Source organism: Tiliqua scincoides, chromosome 1, assembly GCF_035046505.1.
Source record: "Tiliqua scincoides isolate rTilSci1 chromosome 1, rTilSci1.hap2, whole genome shotgun sequence".
In the NCBI taxonomy this organism is placed as follows: domain Eukaryota; kingdom Metazoa; phylum Chordata; class Lepidosauria; order Squamata; family Scincidae; genus Tiliqua; species Tiliqua scincoides.
The window spans coordinates 204,045,743-204,069,321 of record NC_089821.1 but is presented as its reverse complement, the minus strand read 5'-3'; the positions used below and the strand labels follow the sequence as shown (position 1 = coordinate 204,069,321).

At 40.9% G+C, this 23,579-nt stretch overlaps 1 protein-coding gene across 7 annotated transcripts in view; it reads left to right on the top strand.

Moving 5' to 3' along the window:
* PTPRK (protein tyrosine phosphatase receptor type K) overlaps positions 1–23,579 on the top strand; it is a 466,239-nt gene that overhangs the window by 354,964 nt on the left and 87,696 nt on the right. For all 7 annotated transcript variants that reach the window (XM_066614422.1, XM_066614429.1, XM_066614387.1 and 4 more), the window contains exons 9-13: positions 705–814; positions 2,895–3,096; positions 6,815–6,920; positions 11,882–12,155; positions 16,675–16,711. In XM_066614422.1, coding sequence (XP_066470519.1) covers positions 705–814; positions 2,895–3,096; positions 6,815–6,920; positions 11,882–12,155; positions 16,675–16,711 — 729 coding nt within the window. The remainder of the gene's footprint in view (positions 1–704; positions 815–2,894; positions 3,097–6,814; positions 6,921–11,881; positions 12,156–16,674; positions 16,712–23,579) is intronic.

Sequence of the window (23,579 nt, the reverse complement as noted above, 5' to 3'; positions counted from 1 at the left end):
GCACAGTTGTTAAAAATGGCTGCCCTAGAAATAGCAACAGAATCTAAATTCACAAGAAATTCTCTTCTTTTTCCTCCTGGCGTACAATCTGAACTATAAGCTATTTAAGGTTAAAAGATTTGAATCCAGAATGGCTTTGTGCCCTTCATGTACCCACATTTTAATGTAATATTTTTAGTTGTAATTGGAACCATGCAACATGTAGGTAACATGAGTAGACTTTAATTTTAGAATCTGAATTCCAGGACAGTTACGGAGTTTTTGTGAAATTTAGTGGTTTGACATGTTGAAGTATCATTTCAAAAACTGACACGTTGCGGAAAAGATGATAAACGTAAAGATGATTATTCTGAGTGGTTGCGATTGCCATGGAAGTAGGGAAGGGACAAGCTCCTGTTTGAATAGTTCCAGTGACTTTCTTGAAAGCTGAGGTTGTTACCATACATTCCTCACTGATACCATACAGATGCTGGGTGTCTCACTCTTTGTGACGTTTGCCTGCTTTGGGGATCAGTGGTTCTACTGTGGCAGACATTTTGGCTTGCCTCAAGCCCTTTCTACATAGGAAGGGTATGTGATTTAGCTGTTTTGCCTTTCATTTATTTCTTAATACGTTTCTAGGCCAAATGCTCATCAATGGGTTACCAGTATCTGTCTTTTGAAGAGTTTGTTTTCTCTCATGCTTTTAATTTTTGTTGTTACAGTACCCAGTCCTGTACCTCCAAAATCACTTAAGGGAACCCCCTTTGAAGACAAGATCTTCCTAAACTGGAAAGAACCTATGGATCCAAATGGCATCATCACACAGTACGAGGTATTAAAGAGTTGAGCAGAATGGAGTGGGTGTACCGAATGCATTATTGTTGACTAAGGCCCAAATCCTAACCAGCTTTCCAGCACTGGCATACCTGTGCCAATTCGTGTGTTCCTTCTGTTGGGTGGCACTCATCAGGGTCTCCTCATAGTAAGGGAATGCTTGTTCTCTTACATCGGAGCTGCAGTGTCCTTATGTTGGTACTGGAAAGTGAGTTAGGCTTGTGTCCTAAGGAACTTAGTGATGGCTTCTTTATCTTCAGCACAGTGTGTCTGTGCTGTTCCTTGTCCTGAATTAGTCTGTTCCAAAAGATCCCATGCAAAGTTGTAAGGTTCCTTCAGCACATTTTCTGCTATATTGCCTTACTGGCAAGAGTGAATCTTTTGTGACGCAGATTTGTATTATTATAATCCTCCTGATCACATGTACAATTCCTAAAGCGGGATTCAGAGAATAAGTGCCACTGTATTTTCATCCTGTTACTGTAGAAACAACTGATTCAGGCTTAACACTTGTGCTGAGTCCTCAACTTTAATTGATGTCTGAAAGTTAATTATTTGCTCTACAGAACAGCACAGTATATAACCATCTGGATTGAAGCACATTATTGACATGTTGAGCGATGTGCACCCCATATACCTTTCCCATTCAAAGATTGTTTTATAAGCTTGAATTTGCCATGTGTAAATAACATGGAAAGATTCATCTGAATCAAATCAAATTAGGCTGAACACATTTACAGGAGAGTAAGACCATTAATATAGAAAAACTTACTTTCGAGTAAACATGCATAGAATTGCAATGTTAAAACTACTAGAATTATTGCAAAATTAAAAGTTTAATCAGAAGATACACAAACAGCATGCCAAGACACTACTGTGTTGTGCTTTTGATAAATGAATAACATCCAAGGCTTACATGTGGAACTTTGATTTGAGTTATAGTAGCATTGATTTACAGCCCTCCAAGATCAAGGTTTAATGGAACCTTGTCCCATGAAGGCTACAGGTAATATATGTGAGAATTTATTAATAGAAATCTGACATTTGTAGACTTCAAGGTAATGCTACCTTTTCCCTCCCCTTTCAAGAATTCTATAATGTAAATTCTGTAGATTAAAAAATGCAGTGGTTTGATGAATGAGCCCTTGCATAAAGACTGAAAAACAATAGTTTTGGACCCAATTTCCTGTACATCTTACATTTTTCAAGCTGAGCAGCCTTGACAATAGTACTGCTTAAAAAACCAATTAAATGATTAAGAATGTTTACATGATTTAGCATATACTACTGGTTATTCCATGTGTGTCTTAAAGGCTTCATTTTCCATGGGATAAACACTATGTTATATTAACGGAAAACCTCTTTTGGGCTCAGATATGTATAAATAAAATGGCCACTTTAAATAGATAATATTTTAAGAGAAAGGAAGCAAAGAAATATTCAGTAATCCTCTAGGGCCCAATCCTATTCAATTTTCCAGTGCCAGTGCAGCTGTGCCAATGGGGCATGCACTGCATCCTGTGGTGGGGAGGCAATCACAGAGGCATCCTCAAGGTATGGCAACATTTGTTCCCTTACTGTGGGGCTGGATTGCGGCTGCACCGGTGCTGGAAAGTTGGAAAGGGTTGGGCCCCAAGTTGTTTATGAAAAATGAAACATGGAGTAATGGCATTATAAAAAGATTACAGCAGGCTTTTGTAAGTTGTGAACTATCAGCCATGTATGATAGCTTAAGGACTTGATAAACTCACTGTTGTCGTTGCTTCCCTGGGGCTGCAAAAACAAGAAAAATCCCTGCTGCTGGATAAAATCACAGTGCAGGGTTGCATTCAGCTTGGATGATATTATTTGTACATTTGGTCGATATTTTGTACACATCTTGGTTGGAGAAATGGGTATGTGATGCAAGCCATTGTTTTCAGTTTTATAAAAAACTAAAGTGGTGAGATTGTGTTATGCCTTTGACCATCATGTGCTAAACTGGGTGTTTGAAACCTTAATCTTATAATTTCATGAATTTTCATAAATTGTCTAAGCTTGCCATGAATTCTGCTAAAACTCTGCAATGATTTCTGCAGGTCAGTTACAGCAGCATACGTTCATTTGATCCAGCCGTTCCAGTGGCTGGGCCTGCTCAGACAGTGTCAAAGCTGTGGAACAGTACACACCATGTATTTTCCCATCTGCACCCTGGGACTACGTACCAGTTTTATATACGGGCCAGCACAGTCAAAGGTTTTGGACCAGCTACAGCAATCAATGTAACCACCAATATCTCAGGTAATGATAAACACAAACAAATAGGAGCTTTGATGCATACAGCTTGTTTTTATATAACTGGTAAAAGGGTGGATATTCAGTAATTCCTCAAAGCCCCAAAATCATAACAGGTTTATTCTTTAATTATTTGAAGTTCCTTTTGTTTTCCAAGAATTGTAGATTTATACCACCCAAAAGTATTATATATTTATTTTTAAAAAACTTTTAACTTTACTTTAAATCTTCATCTGTGGTGGTGGTAGCGTTATAAATAATGGAAAAACAAAATTACATAAAGGGCCCATAAAGGGAATGGGAATGGAAAGAGCCCATAAAGGGAATGGAAGATGGCAGACACTTTAGGTAGCTGCCTGATAACTCTTAACTACTTGAGGTGAATCTCTTGGAAGTTCATCAAATGTTTCTTGCATCAAGATGTATTTTTTCAACTCATTTTAATGGCTGGGGTAGGGTAAATGGGGTAGCTTTAAATTCTGATATTTTTAGTTTGTTAATAGTTAATTATTTTATTTGAATGCTCTCTAGATCTTACAATTGACTAGAAATTTGTCTTATATAGAGTGTAGTCCCCTGTATCTGTGGTTTCTACAGTTTTAGTTACCTGTGGTTCACAAATTCCCCCTCTCTCAGGTGTCTCTCAGGACTCACCTGTTCTCTTTGCAGCCCTCCTGTCACTGTCTCCTTTCTTCGTCTTGCTAGTTGCTTCCAGGACTCATCTCTCTTCCACTGCTGCCCTCCAACCCACTTCCTGTTAGCTTCTGTCCTGGGAGATGAGTCCTGAACACGAGGCTAACAGGAAGACAGTGGACTGTGAGAGGAAGATAGGAAACAGCAAGAGGGCTGCAAACAAGACAGATGATTCCTGAGCAGTGCACTGTTGAGCAGTGCCCCAGAATGCCTTGCAGTGCAACAGTAAGTACAGTACAGCATTCACTGCTGTCTGTGGTTTTGGATATCCGCGGTGGCAGCAGGAACATATCTCCTGCAGATATTACTGTATAATGATTTGGAGAGATTCAAATCATTAGAATGATTTCAAAATGAAATCATTCCGTGATTTCAAAATCATTGAATGAAATAATTCAAAATGACTTGGGGAGATTATAAAGTTTTAAGAATTTCCTGTATAGAATATTTGATGATGTCAAGGTCAGTCTCCTTGTTATTTCCTTTCCTTGTCTTCTGAAATCACAACTCTGTTTTGTGTGCCAGTGTTAGATCAGAAGCTCTTACTAGATATCAAATTTAATTAATGAAAAGAGATTTTAGATGAAGCCTCTCATTAATTCTAAACCATTGCAAATGGATAATGTACCTTTCATGTTTGTTTACTGACAAACTGTAGCTATTTAATTATGTGGTGACCTTCTTTGTCAGTTCCCCTTAATGCATGAGATTTCAGATAATCATGAGTGGTGTACTATTTTTCCTTTTTAAAGAAACATCTCAAGTACTGTGACCATGATCCAGTAAAGTGGAACAGTGTATACACAACCAGAGCTACTGAAATTAGTGACCTTGGAAAATAAATATCTCTCATGCGTATGCTAGCAGAGGTTTTCAAACTTCCTGCCTTCGGGGTGTGATTTTGCAACAACTAGCCTGTCAAAGGACTGCCTGCATATAGAAGTCCTGAACCAGGGATTCTGGAACACACGTTCATTTTGGGCAGGTTGCTGGCCAGCTCTGTTGTGCCTCAGTGTTACCCGGCATGAATTGAATGCAATCTTGCAATTTTGCCTTGCAGAGGAAATTCAGTAGTGAAGGGAAAGTTGTCTGGAGAGTTGTCTGCCATTACTCATCTTCTAAATTGCAGAACTCATAATGAGTATCAAAGAAATCCAAGTGTTCCCTGGCATACAGTAGTAGGGTGTTGCTGTTTCAAAGTCGCAAGTGAAAGTGCTGAATGCTGTGTTTTACTAGAACACAACCTGTGCTCAACTTTTCACATACTCCATTTGATTCTCTGTCCGTTCCTTTCCGCACAGCTGAGTTCTCAATATCGACATCTGACCACAGAAGTTAGTGTTAGGTGCAGGGGGTGGCTTCAAATGTAGTTGATTTTTAAATACCCAGAACCAAGATCTTTTTAAAGCAGACACAATGCCATAAAATGTTATAATAGTGCCAAGTCATTTCAGTTTTGCTGCAATAACCATCTTTGAAGCACTTAAACCCTTAGAGTATTCAGGGTAACTCCACATGTTGCGATTATTTTGTTTCCAGATACTGATTTCTGCCTAGGGGAAAAAAAACTTGTACACTGTAAACATCTGAAACAAGGTGTGACTGGGATTATTCTCATGGGCATGCAAGTTGAATATCATGGAGTATATTGTTTTACTACACGGAAATTGTCCTAAGGAGCAAGGCTTTGATACTTCAGAGGCAATCTTCAGCTTTTCTTCCATCTTATGCTTTGCTAGAGAAGCAGCCAAGCAGCTCTGAGTCATGCGAGATTATTTGTCACTGCAGTTTTTCATCAAAGAAGGCAGTTATTCCCTCTTAATAACACTGGAAAATTCTTGAATTATTTCAGAACAGTGTAGCATTGCTATGACCAGGATGGGCGTCAGGGTTGTCATTGTTCAGCAACTGTGCAGGGGTCAGGGTCATCAGTCCCTTGTCAAATTCCTGAGATCACCCCTGAGTCCACAGTCTTTGTGGGTTAATGGCTCTCACTTTCTGTAAGTCAGTAGGAAGTGTTAATCACCAAGCCAACCAGAGTGTTAGGCCCCAAACCTATCCAACATTCCAGCACTAATGCAGGCATGCCAACAGGATGTACTCTGCATCCTGTGGTGAGGAGGCAGTGATGGAGGTCTCCTCAAGGTAAGGGGATGTTTTTTCCCTTATCTTGGGGCTATGTTGCAGCTGCATCAGCACTGGAAAGTTGGATAGAATTGTGCCCTTCTTTGAGAACGTTGTCTTCTTGTCTCTCCAGTGCAAATAGGAAGGCACCCCCCTATTGTAGATAGCCCCCTATGTGAAATTTGACAAGTGGTGATCAAAGCCAGAGTTTTCTTGCAGCATTGTTGGAGAACTTCCTGCTGTCTGCCCAGCTTCCTCTTAGCATTAAGACAAGGAGTCAATGCACGTATTTTTAGAATAGTTTTTAGAGATTGATGGGCACCACTATAATCCCTTGCTGAATGCTTTTTTCCTCTGGAATCAAATGTGTTATTATTTGACATAATTGTTTTCAATTTTAGATTTTAATTGTTGTTACTATACTTTTAATATATTGATTTTTATATGTAAGCCTCTTTTGGGAACCAGACCAAGAAAAACAGAGACTAAAAAAAAATCCTATTATGTAAGATATTAGTGGATCAAGATTGTCTGAATTGTTGTAAAAGCTATCTATTGTCTTTATGTGGGCTGCATTGCAACCTTCGTAGAAATATTCTGTTGATAGACCACAGAAGTCACAATTTTTTAACAAATTCAAACAATTCTATGAATTCTTCTCTACTACCTCTGTGTTCATGTTGCATATACTGTGTTTGATCTGTGTGGGAGTGTTTAGGGTTTAAGATTAGGTATGCCTTTAATAATACAAGACATACTTCGTAGGAGGTCACAGTTGACTGAAGCTTTTAGCAGAAAATATCATACTAGCCACTGAAAAATGTGATTAATCAGAATGTAGGCAGCTGCTGCACAAATTGGTGTAAGAATTGAATACCTTGGCTCACCTTGACTTTCTCTTAACCAGCTCCCACGTTACCAGACTATGAAGGCATTGATGCATCTCTCAACGAAACTGCTACAACCATTACTGTGCTCCTGAGACCAGCGCAGGCCAAAGGTGCTCCTATCAGGTAAAAAGAGGACAGATAAACCATGCACAATCACTTGTATATTAAAAATGACTACCTCTCAACCTTGGTTTCTTTAACTAAACCTTGTAATAGTGATCTACCTACCATGGAGATTGTGTATGTAGGGGAAACAATACCCTGCACCAGCCTCAACAGAAAGACTGGGAAGGTCTTATGGCCAAAGCTGGCATGATTATTCATTTTTCACTTGGATGTTATTCTGTTGCAACAGAGACAAAAAGTCTCATTGGTCCTTAAATCACCCCATTTCAACGGGCAGTAAATTTTCATTGTCTGTAGCTTGTGAAAGCTTATGCTGAAATGAATTAATCTTTAAGGTGCTACAACAGTTTTTGGGCTGTGTGTGTGTGTGTGTGTGTGTGTGTGTGTGTGGTGTACAAGGGTGGTGTTGGCAAGTTTAGGCTGAAGTTTGTGTTAGAGCTTTTTGGGGGGGGGTGTGTGTGTGTGTGTGTGTCTTTAACAGTAAAAGGAGCATGTGGGATAAACCCTAACCTCCTCCCACTGTCCTGCAACCAATTGCGTCACTCTCATTTTTCCCCATTCCCAAGTCACACTTCTTTTACAGTTAACATAACACATATCTCCTTGCCCCACACATATGCCTTCTGCTTTATAAGAGAACAAAGCAGACACACAAAAATAAAACGTTTACCTGCTGCCATTGAATTTGGCTGTAATGCCTGCTCTTTTCATTGCTGCTTTGTCTTAGCTCCAGCTGATGTTCTGAAAAAGGAATATTCAGGATGCATTTTTGCCCAAACAGTTCTGTTTTTGATGTCTTAGGAAAATGGATGTGAAATAGTTAAACAGTTACCTGATTTAAATACACAGCCTCTAATTATGTATTTTCGGAGTCAGCCTTCCCTACAGAAATGTTCCCTCGCATGCGTTACCTGCTTTGTGCACATGCTTCTTGTAACAGATGTTCTGTAAGCCAGTTCAAATCTGCAGGTGTTGTCAATCATTCCTTAAGACACAATAAGCTGTGACAGTCACAGTTCTAATCATGACATAATTGTGCCTTGCCTGCCAAGTGTTATCTTGTAATCTTTAGTTTTCTTTATGACCTCCTGAAACGGTAAGCCAAATAGTGGACATGAAATGTGAAAAGTGACTGGATGGATCCATATTCAGAATCTGATAATAAGTATCACATTTAAAAAGCTGGAGGTTCTCAGCTCAGCTGGTAAGGAGTAAACATTTACTCATCAGTGAGCCACACAAAACAGTGATTTGCTTATCACTAGCAGCAGGTAGTAGTCAAGGTCCCCCCCTCGCAGTGAACTGTATCTTCTAAATTTATGAATATGCCAGGAAATTGCTGATAAATTATAATGCTTATGTAGAATTTATTTTTGGTTAATTGCTGTAGTTTGAGGGCTAAACTAGATACTACTTTGAGAAAGTGCTCTGCTGCTTTGTTTTCTTGTATGAAAAGTCTCACATGTGGATGGGGCTTGACTCCAAACCCTTCTCACTAGTTGTTGCAAACAGCTGATGATGTTAAACCAGGGGTGTCAAACATAAGACCCGGGGAGCTGAATGCAGCCCGCAGAAGCTTTTTATCTGGCCCTCAGACTCTCAGCTGCTGAGGTCTCACTGCTGAAAGGGTGGCCCGCATGATAATTGGGCTCCCCATATCTTGAAATACGATCAAGATTTGTTTATTTTCTCTTGTGTCATTTGCAGCTAATGAGTTCCTACACCAGAACAAAGTGCTTATTTCTGGTTTTGACCTGTTTAATGACATCACTTCCTGCCAACTGACATCATCACTTCTGGCCCTCAGCAGGCATCATGAATGATATTCAGCCCACTGTATGAAATGAGTTTGACACCCCTGTGTTAAACAGTTTCTTTGCCTTCAGATTGCAGAGTGGGGTACATGTAACTGAGCATTCCTTCATCTAAAGTGTGTCTCTCTTACACGCACACCTGTGCGCTGAGCCCTAGATGTTAGAGAGAAGCCTTGTGACCTAGCCTTTTCTCTGATGGTCTGGTTTTATATGTGCAATGACTTATTTGCAGCTGTGCTGTCTCCTACCTGCAGTCTGAAGAGGCAAAATCCAGGACTAGCTGTGACTTAAGCCTCAGTGGCTTTGAGACAGCAAAACTTAAATACTTTCTCACCATCCTGAAAGTTAATGGATTTGTACAGCTCTTTCCCTGAGTGAGTTCTTGGTTTCTGTTTAAAGCACAACTTCTGAAGTTAATCATAAATAAATAAAACATTAGATAGTGTATCTTATTTTTTTTCCTCCCCTTGGGCATACGCACACACACATTGTGTTCACTCCCTGTGGACATATTCTTCTAAAGGGGGCAGATATTGAAATTGACAAGTTTACTGATCTCCTGGTGCTTTGGAGAGCAGAAGTCTTGTCAATTGTTTATGTTGGCAGCTCTCAAAAAAGGAGTGACAGTGTCTGCCGAGGGAAGCATAAGATGCCTGTGTTCCCAACAGGGGCAATCTAACTGCTTGAACAACTTTGATTCTAAACTATCACTGTCTTGATTTTTAAAGTAGGAAATGAAGGAAGTACTTATTATTTAACCTTTTTTTTTTTTTTTTTTTTTTTGCAGTTCTGAGTATCTGAAAATACAATTAACAGAATAGACCTTTTTTGCTTGCCATCCTAATGTACAGTGGAATTTTCCATCCCTTTGGTCCGTGCTGCTTCATATTTCCTAGGGTCATGGTCTCTTTCTGCTGGCTGTTAAATATTTCCCAAACACACTCACGCACACACACCAAAAACCAAGCATGATTGTTTTTGAATATGAAAGTAACTTTGAGTCTGCCTCTGGTGGTTTCCATCAATTGCATTTCTGCAACATCATGGGCTGTTTGCTCTAGAGCCAAGCTGCAGTGTAAACATGTTTTTTTCCTGCAAATGAACCTTACATCTGCAACTCAGTTACAGAAATATGTAGTCAATTGATGAATCAGTTGATTAAATCTGCTTATGACTCAACATTTTATTTCTAATAAAAATGACAATCCTCAAATGTAGTCCACAATTTAAATCGCAATATTGCAGATTGGGTCCACGTTACAACCACTGTGAATCATTTTCTGAACCTTTTAGAGGGGGCTGAGGTTGTTTGATGGATTACAACTACTCAAATTTTAAGATCTGTCACTGAGGCCATTGTATTGGTGTAACTTGGTTATTTAAAATATGTATATCCCATTTCTCCCCTCCCGCATGGCAGGCACTCAAAGCATCTAGCAACATGTAAAAGAATGCAATAAAATACAATAGAAATAAAGTTATTTTGTTATTTAAATGTTAAATGTTATTTAAACATTAAATGTTAGAAATAAATTAAATGAAAAACCCTTCATTAAACAATATTGTAACACCATAACTGAGTACAGATCACCATTAAGCTTAGACCCCCAAAAGCTAAACAGAACAAACATTTTTAAGATAATCCACAAGATCACGTTAGAATTAGAAAGTCCTATCATTGAAATCTTGCAGATAGCCCCAAATTCAAAGTTGATGCTGAAGGCTGCTAATTTAATTCTACATCCCATAAAGGTAGGAGGAATCAATGCAGTTGGGTTTGCAAAGCAGCTTGAAACCTCAATGAAAAGCTGTGTTTAATATCTATTACCGACGTAATACTGCTCCTTCATTAATGCTGACAAAGGGAAGTGGAAGGGCATGGTGCATGGAATTTAGGGCCTTCTCTTAATCATAGATAAGAGATTCCCAATGCTAGGATGGCACCTGGCACCTAAGCTTCATGGCTTTATAATGGAGGAATTGGTGGCCATGCACAAAAAATATCTTAGAATGCTGCTTATTCAGATACCTTTTCTGTTTACAAAATCCCAGCTATTTGTAAAACTGCTTGTCTACACTGAATAAGGTGAGCCTCCCAAACATTTCATATACAATCACATATGTTGGCAATGGGGAAGAGAAGAGATTCTGAAATATTTAAAGTGGCTAATTGTTCTGATTAAAATCTAAGACTTTAAAGTCATGTGGCAACTTCTTTCAGAATATCCAAGTGCTGATTATCATTTCAGCTGTTTCCCTCTTTCCTCCATAGGGAAAAGAAGAATTATAGTACTCTCTACTAAAATTAGATTTTTATGGGAGATGACCAAGAGCTGTGATTACAAGGGTGGTGTTGGCAAGTTTAGGCTGAAGTTTGTGTCAGAGCTTTTTGGTGTGTGTGTGTGTGTGTGTGTGTGTGTGTGTGTGTGTTTTAAAAAGGCTGATTGCCATCTGCTTCAGCAATTTGTAACGATTTTGTCAGTGGCAACTGTAGGGAAAAGAGGCAGACTATTTGGAGGGAGTGGACAGATTTCCATCCATCTGTGCTTGTATTATAGGATGTCGCTTTTATTTTAGAGCTGAATAGCTGTGAGCCAAGAGAGATGCTGCATCAAGGTCAAAGGTGTAGATGCCTGTTGACACACACTGTCTGTAGTAATATGACAACTGCAAATTGGTGCTTTGGGCATTGCTTGGAGGCCATCACGTTGGGCCTTGGACCTACAGTTTCTGTAATATCATTTCAAAGGCAAATGCTAACTTCAAATGCTACAAATTATCAAGCAAAAAGCTTAATCCATTACAGGTGTCTGTGCCTAATGTCAGATCCATTCCTGAGCTGTTTAATACTTCAAAGCTCATGTTAATCATTGAAGGGGGTTCTTATTGTTCCAATTACCTTTGGGGGAGAAAACTTGAAAGCAATATCACTGGAAGAATTTTTGAAGCATAGTTATTGGAAAATAAACCTCTTTCTAGATATAATCTTCCATTGCCAATAATTTAATTATATGAGCCATAAACTGCAGTTTGAAATTTACTTCCCCATCTTGTAAACTTTGACTATGGTGCATTTGATACAATCCAGTCACCTGTGTTGGCATCATCTTATAAGATTTGTTGTTGCTCTCTTGTTTGGAACAGTGCCTATCAGATAGTTGTTGAAGAGTTACATCCTCATCGCACCAAACGAGAAGCAGGTGCAATGGATTGCTACCAGGTTCCCGTCACATTTCACAGTGCGCTGAGTGGGGGCTCGCCGTATTATTTTGCTGCTGAACTGCCACCTGGTAACCTGCCTGAACCAGCACCATTCACAGTTGGTGACAACAGAACTTACCAAGGCTTCTGGAACCCACCTCTGGCTCCTCGGAAAGGGTATAACATCTACTTCCAAGCTATGAGCAGTGTTGAGAAGGTAAACATCTAAAGGTTTTCCTCTTGGAACAAAGAAAATGTATTGCTAGTGATTATTTGGACTATCAGCTTGAGACGATGGTCTTTGATCCTGTTTCAAAAGAGGTTTGTTAACAATATTGAAACCATCCCAGAGGGAGAGAATCAGAAGCCATGTTGCATACATAAAGACCAGAGAGTGGTCCAAGAAGACATTCTAATATCTGGGTAGAGACTCCCAAATGACAGGCCTTTTTGGTGGATAAAGAGCAGAACAATAATCTGTGTTACTATGGCAATTTGCTTCCCTTTAATGACATCTCAAAATCTGTCACCTGTGGTGCACTGGCTCACCCTGTTGCACATCAGAGCTTATCCTGGCCCAGACACTCTGAATGTTGGCCCAATTTGTTCATTTAGGTACGAAGTGCATCCTTCCTCTGGCTTCTGTTCTCCGACAGCATGGTTCTGTGCCATTCTTATTCCACATGTAGTTGGTCTCACAGCAACCGTAACAAATCGAAAATTTGATACGTCTTTTGAGCAGTGCATTCAGTGAAATAATTTTAGCCGTGTGTGATTCTGCATTTCCAGGAAAATAGCCTTCAGCCTACTGTTCTCAGTACTCATACAGTTCAGAAGACTAAATTACTGGAGGATAAACAAATTCCAGTTTGTTCAGCAAGCTAATAGCCAATTACCAATTTCTCAGGGCTTTGCCAAACCAAATTTCAAATAAGAGAAGTCACTGATTGTGAAGTAGGCCCCCCCCCCCAGTCCTAAGTTATGTTTGTGAAAAGTCTCAGTAAATACATAACTTTGCTTCAAAATTGCTTGACTGCTGTGCTGGTGGAGATGACATGGCTGCAGATCGCCACTGCTATTTCCTCACTGTTTGATATTTTGATACTTTGGAGTACTGCTTCTATTTCAGTATGCATATTGATGGAGAACAAAGCAACAGGAAGTTAAATATTGCAGGCGGCTCTAGGTGTGAAAAGCAACATGACTTGATAAACCCCATGCTGCTGCAGCTGAATCATTTTCTTTGTAAACTGAAATATGAGGTGAGAGAGAGAGGGAGGAAGGGAAACAGCATACAGAATAGTGGCTGAGATTTAAAACTTCAGTCTGAGAGAATTAAGTATAGTCTTGTACGAAATCTGTGACTCCTGGTTATTGTGTCCCAGTAGCAGATGGTTGGGGCAGAAGGAGCAGGGAGGGGATTTGGGGGAGATTGCTACTAGATTGTTAGGCTCTAGGAAGGTTAATCTGCTTTCAAAAGAAAGCAAAGCCGTTTCCACCCTGCCATTTGGATTTCTGCTGCAGTTAGTAATGATGAGATCATAGGTATCAATGGCTTTGCCATTGAGCCTTTAGAATGAAGTCTTGCATAATGTCTATAATTATAAAACTTAGCAGTCCTTCATGGCAAGTTGAGGAAAACGTCAGAGCTGATGAAACTGTGTGTTGGAGAAGCTGTGGCACGAGAAAATTTTCATGACAGGGAAACTTGCAAGTGTGATTTTTTCTTTAAATGAATGATAGTTGAATTTGTAGGCTTTAATATAGGTGGCAAAGGTTCTTGGATCTAATGGAGATACAATGTTCCAATCCCAGCTATGCTTTTAAGATACTCGGGTAGACTACACTGATGGGTTGTCCTTCATAGTTCATATAATTTCACTCACCTCCACAAGAAAAAAACATTTTTAATTTGACTAAGTTACAAATGATACTATGTCAAATGGAAAGACCATTTTGGTTTCAATATTGATAAATGATGTAATGTATTTTTATTAATGAAACAACCATATGTCGTTTAGATATTATTTCTAGTTTGTAAAGGCTCTCACTCTTTTAAAAGCCCTATACTTGAATATCCTATTATCCCTGTTTACAGTTTGGATTTGAGGTTGAGAGTTGCTAGTCAAAGGCTATACAGTGGGGCATGGCCTCTTACATCCCAGATCGCAATTCTCTATTCAGTCAACCACACTACTTGAATTGAAAGGGGGTTGGGGGAGAAAGGGAACTGAGCATTCCCTTATGCCAAATGATGTATTTATCATGCAACCAAATAAGTGCACTCACGCTCACTAGCAAATTGTTTGACTGATAATTTTTGAGATCATTTTGGCAAATATATATTCTTCTTTGTGAGCTCTGTGCATTCACATGTAGTTGAATACATAGGCAGAGGCAGCATGTAGAGCTGCTTTGAGGATGCTGCCTGTCTTTAGAGGAGGAAAAACCCTGTGCACATAATGTGTTGTGAGGTTAGGGATAATGCCAAACCCTCAGTTCCTTTTTGACTACTACTGAAGCGTTATTGTGAGGAATATTTTATTTTGTCCTCATCCCTTGAAAAACTTTTAAGAGACTTTTACCTCAGTTTTCCTTTTGTTATCTACTTTTTTATTAGTTTTTCCCTAAAATACATTTAAAAAATTTAGTAGTTAGTTAGTCCTGCATTGTTGTATGGCAAGTACGATCATCTTTTAAAAGTGCTAGTGCTGTGGGGCAAAACTGCTCCACCACAGAAACAACATTTACCTCTTCTGTTTGGGAGATAGTCTGATAGTGGGCACCTGCATCCACTATAAAAATATTTTCTAGGTATACGAAAAACAGGAGCTTTGCCTCAAGCTGGCCATTATTCCAATTGCAATCTCTTCAACGGTATACCCTTCCATCCTGACACACCATCCAGAACAATAACCACCAACACATCAATGTGGGAAGGGTAGGTCAGCTGTGGCTCCTTCAAAATCAGTGGGATATGGTCAGTGCTGAGCTGGGTTACTCACATTGAGAGCTTCAAAGAGGTATTTATTATGTTTGAAAGGTCATGTAATTCAGATTCTCAAAGACAATGCAACTATCATGTATTACAGAATGTTTGTAAGGTGATGTGGGGTAATGCAGTATGAAAAATCCATTTTTCCTTGGCCTGCACAGTTTGCAACTGTTGCATTAAACATTACATCACTTCTGCTCCCTATATCTAACTGGGGAACCAACAGCTTGATTGGGGGTCCTCAGCGGAGTGGACAGCAAAACTGGGGTCACCCTGCAGTGAATCTGTTTGCCATGAGTCACAGCACCAAACAGTGGTAGTTTTGCTGCCTGATTGGACACAATCACAATATATCCATAGAGGATCTATTTCTTGTCCCATTGGAAGAGAGACCCTGTTTCATGCATTTTCTCTTTTCCCTCTAATTGACAAGTTCATCACCAGAAGAAACAAGTTCAGCACAGACTGCATTCTGATAACATTGTAGGGCTGAGGCACCACAGGATGGTGCCTCTCTCAGGATAGCAAGGGAAACATTCCTTCACCTACCCTGCAACCTGATCTCAGAATTGTGGCCAAATACTGCACAATGACCTTAAAACATTTAAGTTGATGGGATGGAGAACTGACCTTAGTTGAGATTGAGGAGGAGCTAAAGGCTAGCTTAGCCTACTTGAGGAAATTCTCAACCCACAAGATTTATTCAGCGGTGTGGGAAATCTTCTGTGCCTACATAGCAGCTAACTACTTGCAACCTTACTCCTTGTACATTCTGTAGAATGATATCCACCATAAGACTGAGTTTGACAAGCTCTTCTCTGAGAGCTCCCTTTTGCTGCCATCTCTGCCTTCCATCTGGCAACAGACTATGCATTCATTTTCTCAGTTTGAATATTTTTTCAAGGGCCTTGAAAACCTCTATCCACCTGTTGAATCTCTGGTTCCATTGTATAGGTTAACCCTAATTTTATCTCTGTTTATTGGCAAACCTTTTCGACCTTTGAATTTATACCTGCTCACCTTCAAGACAGTGTTTCTTACAGCCATTAGATTGCCAACAGGGGCCCTGTGCTCTACATTCTAACCCTCTATCAGATTTCATCCAGACAAAGTGATGCTGAGTCCAAACATTTCCTTGTTGCCTAAGGTGGTCTAAACATTTCACATTAATCAAGACCTGACATTACCCGTGTTTTTTCAAAATCTGGCATCTGAGAGGAAAAGCTCTCCACTTGTTGGATGATAAGCAAGGTTTTTTCTTCTGTATTCATAGAACTGCATCATTCTGGGCAGACCTTTCATCTGCTTGCAAGGAGGAAAAACGTTATTGCTCACTGGGTAACTAACAGCATAAGCTTATACCATTTAGAAGTAATTCCCTCTATGTTCAATGGTGCTAGTCCCATGTAAATGTATATAGGATTGCAACCTGTAACTGTAAGTTTTGGATTGTGTCTGAACCCTTTCTGTGTCATGACACACACCTTTACTGAACTTTATTGAAGAGATGCAACTGTTGCTTTCAGCAACAATTGCATATTTCTTGTAGATGTAGGTTGAACCTTAAATGTAACCAGCATACGTATGTAATTTGAATATATTTTCAGGCTGAATTAAACTAACTTTATTGAGTTTTTTTAAGCATTTCCCCAACGGTGATACATATTGCTGATGGTACTAATGAGGCTGCAAAACAGACTCATGGACTAATTGTATTTTCTCCCATTTCTCTCCTGAACAGGAAACCAAAACGCAGTGTGTCCGAATAGCTACCAAAGGTAAGAATGTTTTCTTCTTACATTAAGAACAAGAGGCTGTTTATAGTTTGCATCAGAGCTAATTAAACGTGGCATCTCTATTGCTCTTCTAAGAATTTGTTCTTGGAGCTCAGAGGGCCAGTAAAATGCTTGGCCTCCACTTGAGGTCTTTACATGTAACAGAGTGCACTCTTCTGGAATGTGTTTTGTTTGTTTTATGACTTATGGGCAAGAAGAGAACCATTCCATAAGCAAGCAAGCTTTTGAGAAGATAAAGAAAACTTGGTCCTGTTCTTGTTGCACTCAACTGGTTAGTCAGAGGAAAGCAGGCAACATGTGCTTTGGAGTAGAAAGTACTAATTATTGGAAGCAGCCTACCCTATAACACCAAAGAAGCATTCCTGCAGTAGCAATATAATATGATGGTTTGTGATGTCTTTTTGCCCTCTTGATCAATGTATTTCATCCTCAGCAAGTGTAAGCATCACAGAGGGTGCTGGTGTGGCCATTCATTAAACTCAAAGCATCATTTGGATGAACATCACACACATTGATTTGGAGAAGTTTTGCATTTTTTGTTGATTTGTTAGAGATGAGAATAAATAGTTGCTGAGTTAAAATATATTTTTTCTCTAAGTAGGAGCTTTATTTTTTTTTTAAAGTTGCATCTTCAAATAAGAACTCAGAGCTCATAATATTGGTCTCCTGCTCTCTGTTTACAGCACTCATTACTGAATTCAATTTATAGTGTCATTAGAGAGAATTAGATGGTAGGTTCAAGCAGAGTAAACAAGGAAGAGCACAGTAAATAATCACATATTGTTTGTCACAGCTTCGTCTGTACTTATTCTGTATGTTTGTGGACGTAATCAGGATTGGTTTTCCGGAAGCGTGCATTGCACTGAATTTATCAGATTTAGAAAATAAAATGGAAAAGTTGTTTAGAATAAGTGGTTTAGGGAGGGAAAGCAGCTTGTGCAATCAATATAGAATCTCCTTTCCAATTTAGTTTTTCATTAGCTATAAGTTCGAAGTTCCAGGATCAAGCCATTGTGCGTGTGTAATGTGGTTTGACATTATCAGTAATTCTTACAACGATCTTGTAAGGGAGGTGTCATGAGAAATGGTTTCCTACTGTTTTCTTACAGGTTTTTCTCCAAAGTAATTTAAGTTTCTAAAAAATGTACAGGAAAGGCAGTTTGTTCTGAAATCTCTCTCAAATAGCCAAGAGAATGGAGGCGGAGCTAAGCAACCCCAAAGTGTACATAAGCACAAGCTCCTAGTTATTCATTGTGGGGGTTTGGAGTTGAAGATGAATCACACAGCTAAATCAGTGAGCTAATATTACTGAGCTCTATCGCATCTCTGAACTGAGAGATCTAAGTGACCTTTGTAAATAAATTCAGTTTCCTTTGAAGAGCTGCACTGTCTCTCCTGCAATAGTGCCCTAAGTTCCGGCAGAGTGCCAGGTTACCGGATACTAAACTGGACTAATGGGTCAAGTACCCAGATGGGAATGTCCATAATCCCACACAACTTTGCAAATAGTGAGGCCCTGGCAAGCTAGGAACTGGTGGCAGTGAAAGCACAACTGGAAGGGTCAGCATATTGGGGTCCCAGGTCAAGAACTTTGAGATCACCACAGGAGGCCTGCATTATTATGTCCTATGGCAGATGTTGCAAGGTGCTGCTCCCGTGATCCCAATGCCTCCAGGCATGCAAACCACAATCTTTTTCTCCTTGCTTCATCTCCATCTCTCTTTTGCTCTCCCATCGCAGCTTTCTCCATTTCTTTCCACTAGTCCTAGTTCCCACTCCCTTCTTCACCTGCTCTTTTCCTCCCCTTGATGTTGGTTCACACTCTTTCTCCCCTTACTTTAGGCCACCACCTCTGGCTGTCCACTCTGCCTGTGAGGTGTAAAAAGTGGGGAGCAGTGAACACAATATAGTAGTGGGCTAGAGCAATACAAGGACATCTAATTCAAGGACAAGGACATCTAATTCAAGGACAAGGACATTTAATTCAGCGATACAAGGACATCTGCAAGAGGGATCTGAAGGCCTTTAGGGATGGACCTCAACAAGTGGGAAACCCTGGCCTCTGAGCGGCCCGCTTGGAGGCAGACTGTGCAGCATGGCCTTTCCCAGTTTGAAGAGACACTTGGCCAACATTCTGAGGCTAAGAGGCAAAGAAGGAAGGCCCATAGCCAGGGAGACAGACCAGGGACAGACTGCACTTGCTCCCAGTGTGGAAGGGATTGTCACTCCCGGATTGGCCTTTTCAGCCACACTAGACGCTGTGCCAGAACCACCTTTCAGAGCGCGATACCATAGTCTTTTGAGACTGAAGGTTGCCAATATACAAGTGGGCTAGAGCAAAGACGTGTGTACTGCTCCCTGCCTCTTTCTGGACACCATTTCTGCAAGTCCACTGTGGGGTTGTTGCTTCACTGGACCTGATGAACAGGCCAGCTCTGAGATGATGAATTATTGCTAATAGGAGATTTGAAACCATTTGCTACACATGACTCTCTCCTCTTTGAGCAGTTTTGGGGTATACAGGTTGAGTCTCATTATTTGCTAGGCAAATTGAGTTAAAAAACAGTGTCCCTTTGCTAGGTGATTTAAAAACAGCCTTGCTGACCTTTGTGATGTAAAACAGAGTCATTAGGCAGACAATCCATCAATTGGTCTCTCTCCAGATGCTTAGAAAGGCTTCACTCCACTCAGACCCAGGGGAACCCTCCCTTCACCCAGAGCAAAGTGATTATTTTTCTTTCTCATGCTCAGAGGGAAGGGAGGGTTCTAAGTGCCTGGAGAGAGGATGATTGATGGATTGTCAGTCAGCTGCCCTCTCTTGCATTAATGAGGCTATTGCTAAAGGACTGTTTTCCTTTAATTTAAAGGACCCTTCTCATTGTGTCTAGAAAAATCAGTGGATTTTTCCATGGGTGAAAGTCTGTGGATAATTAGGCTATACCTGTAATCACTTGCATGACTCTCTCTCTACAACAGGGGTGTTCAAGCTTTTTGACAAGAGGGCCACATCATCTTTCTGACACTGTGTTGGCGGCCAGAAAAAAAGAGTTAATTTACATTTTAAATTTGAATAAATGAATAATATATTCATTTTGGATGGAACTTGTAAGGTCTTGCAATAGCTCATGGCCTATAAAAGTCCTTGCACAAAGCAAGGCCAGCCTTTCCTTTGCTGCCACTGCTGCATTACAGATGTGAAACAGCAAGCAGTGAAGGGAGCCCTTGTCCCACAGCTCACAGGAGAGGTCCAACAGTTGCCCTCAAACTGAGAGCAGTCGCGTCAGGCCAGCGTAGGCTCCAGCAAGTCTCCGGAAGGCCAGAGCTCATTGGAGACTGGGGGCTCTCAGAGGCCGGATTGGGAGTCCTCAAGGGCCGCAAGTGGCCCCAGGGCAGGGTTTGGGCACCCCCTGCTCTACAACAATAAGATAAGCAGTTTTTTAAACTGTGATTTTAAAGGGATGCATTTTTCCCCTTCTCCAGGGATCAGCACATTCCTTCTCATTTGCAATGGCCATTCGTGTTGAGTCAATCCATGTATAAAAAATCAGTGTATAACAAGGTTGGACCTGTATATCACCATACACCACAGTTATCATTTTAAAGTTTTCCTGCAAAGACGAGTTTTGTGTAGTACCTTAAAAGGAGGTAAAGGTTGATTTTGCAAGTAAGAACGTTTAGCTTTCTCTTTGCTGGCTGATGAGGTTGGGGTTGGGGGCAGAGGTTCAAATTGTCAACCATGAAACTCAAAACTTTGAGCTGCACACATACAGCCTCTGTTAAAGGTTGTTGTGAAGAATTACATGGGTAGAAGGGGAAAATATGTATGTCTTACTGAGCTCCTTGGAGGAAGAATAGGGTAAAAATGAAATAAGTTTTCATTTCATGGGGCACTTTGAGCCATACTCCTAATCACAGTAAAGGCAGATACTGAAAAGCAAGTTCCCAGTTTTGCAATGGTGCAATTCTAATGATGTACCAAACCTTCTAAAGTTCTTCATTTACAGTAACTTGTGCCTTTCCTTATGGTGGTTTGTGGAATACATGAAAGGGCTTTGGCTTTCTTGCTGCTGTGCATTACAGCTGATTTTGGAGGGAGTAGCTGGCTAGAGCTTAATTTTGAGGACTGCTGGCAGGGAGCTTGTGGCCCATTAGTTGCTAGCCTGCTGCTCTTGGCAATTGCAGCTCCCCTTCCCCTAAGGCAAATTTTAAATGAGTTAATACCTTTGAGGCTTGGAGGGTTGCCCAGTGTGGGAAATATGAAATCAAATTATTCTGATAAACACATCACATAATCACAAGCAATAAAGAGCAAGAACCAGAAATCACTTTGCTGGCTACTTTGGCAAGCATCCCAAATTCTGCAATAGTCTTGTTCCCTTCTCTAATATAATTTACAAGCCTGTCCATCTACCAGAATTGAGCCACTTAATGGTCTAATTGCATTACATTTTAAGGATGGTTACATAGAAACACAGAAGTAATTTTATGTTCTTGGGCCTTTTCCCAGGTGTTGGATTGGTTCCTTATTAAGTGTATCTCAAAATTTAGAGCTTTTTCATAAGGCAGTTTGCATTTTGAATGAATAAAATTTTGAGTTGGAAATATAAAATTTAATTTGCAGAGTCAACTTTTGGAGGGATACAACTATTTATTTTGCATTTATATCCCACCCTTCACATTTATATACAGTTATAAAGGACAAACCAATTAAACTGCAACATAAAAACTAACAGAGTGCAAATCCATTCACAAGGAGCAACAGTCTTCAGTGATAGTCACAGGCACAAAGTCTGATAATGAATGATAGTTTTTAGCAGCTTTCTGAAAGTGGGGAGAGTGAACACTTCTCTTACCTCTCTTGGGGAGGTACTCCATCTCTGGAACCACCACAGAGAATGGGACCACCATTGGCATGCCCACCAATTGTCCCTGCTTCTGTGGTGGCACAGAGTAAGGCCTCTTCCAAAAATTGTAATAGGCAGTAGTTTCTTTTTTTTCTTTTTCTTTCTTTACAACAGAGTTTATTTATTCATTACAGATACAGGCAGTGCTTTTTTGTGTAAAAAAAAAAAAGTTGCAGGAACTCACAACTTGTTAATCTTTTATTTATTTATTTTTAAACCATTCTTTATTGGAGAAATAAAATATTTTTTATGTGCTTCCCCCCTAAAGATGAACTTACTTCTGTGTAGACATGCATAGGATTAATCTCCACATCCCCTTCCCCCTAGCTACTTTTTCTACACATGGGGAAAAATACTGTACAGGTGCAGTTGTAGCATGTAGTATGTAGTGTGGCACTACTTCGAGGAAAGGAAGCAGTGAATGGATTCCGAAAAATGGCTTACATGAGTTCCATGTAGTAAAATTACTCTAAGCAACTGTGGGAGTAAGATCAAAAAAGGAATTCTTACACGAGAGGGGTCCTTAGGTGCACATAGAAACAGCTACATTTGCAAACAAAGGATTAAATATGGTTTAATTCAGGTATCAGAATACTCTGTGTCTTTGGGAAGGCACTTGGCATGCAATTGTATGTTCTCTGCTGCCCTGAGCAGCTGCTGTGCATTGCTGGAGAGGAGCTGCAAACGCTGGCTGGCGGAGGGCATGCTTGTGGGGGAAGGATGAGGAGGATCTCTGGCAAGGCTGGACAGCATGTTGTACACACGTAGAATCCCTTTTCACCTGCCCTTAGCATGTGAAAACGGGTGCAGATATATATCTCTGCCAGGATTAAGAGCCCAATCCTAGGTATGTCTACTCTGAAGTAAGTCTCGTTCTAGTCAATGGAGCTTACTTCCATGAAAGTGCCTAGGATTGCAGCCTAAGAACCCAATCCTATGCATGTCTACTCAGAAGTTCACTTTAGTGAATGGGGCTTACTGTGGATAGAATGGCAGCCTTAGAGTCCAATCCTGTGCCTGTCTACTCAGAAGTAAGTTCCATTATAGTGAATGGGGCTTACAGTGGATAGGATGGCAGCCTCAGGGCCCAATCCTGTGCCTGTCTACTCAGAAGTCAGTCCCACTAGAGGCAGTGGGGCTTCCTCCCAGGAAAGTGTGGAGAGGACTGCAGCCTCAGAGCCCTTCCTCTGCCTGTCTACTCAGAAGTCAGTCCCACTAGAGGCAGTGGGGCTTCCTCCCAGGAAGGTGTGGAGAGGACTGCAGCCTCACAGCCCTTCCTCTGCCTGTCTACTCAGGCTGCAAGGCTATGAACACAATGGAACTCACTTCTGAGGAGACATACACAGGCTAGGGCTCTCGGGCTGCAAGGCTATGCACCCTTTCTCAGGAGCAAGCCCCATTGAGCACAATGAGACTTACTTCTGAGTAGACACACCTAGGCTCATGCTGCAGATTGGCACGGGGGCTGCACCAGCCAGCTTCCTTCCCCTCCTCCTCCGCCAAGCCAGTACCTGGGCGTTGCGTGGGTGCCGCAGCCCGTCTCCCTGGCTGGCTGGCTGGCTGTCCGTCCTCCTCTTCGGCATTAGCTCGTGTCCCCCGCGCCCTCCACCGGCTTGGAAGCTGCGCAGGGAAGCAGAGCGCGGGGGGAGGGGAGGCGGGCTGGGCTCAGGCGAGAGCTTGGAGATGGGGGCAGGAGGGGGTCATTGTGCGGTCAGGTAGGGGCCAGGCGCCTGCTCACCCTGCACCCCCCAGCACCCACCCAGCGAATGCCTCTGTTTTGCTCCCTCCCTCCTGGAATGCCTCCGAAGGGGAGGGGCCCCTGCAAAAAGGTGCCGGAACTCAGTCCCCCTGCGTTTCATTAGAAAAAAAGCCCTGGATACAGGTAAGGAAAATAGGTTAGACTTAGGGCTGGGACTACACAGGTTACACATGAGGGTATTGGCCAT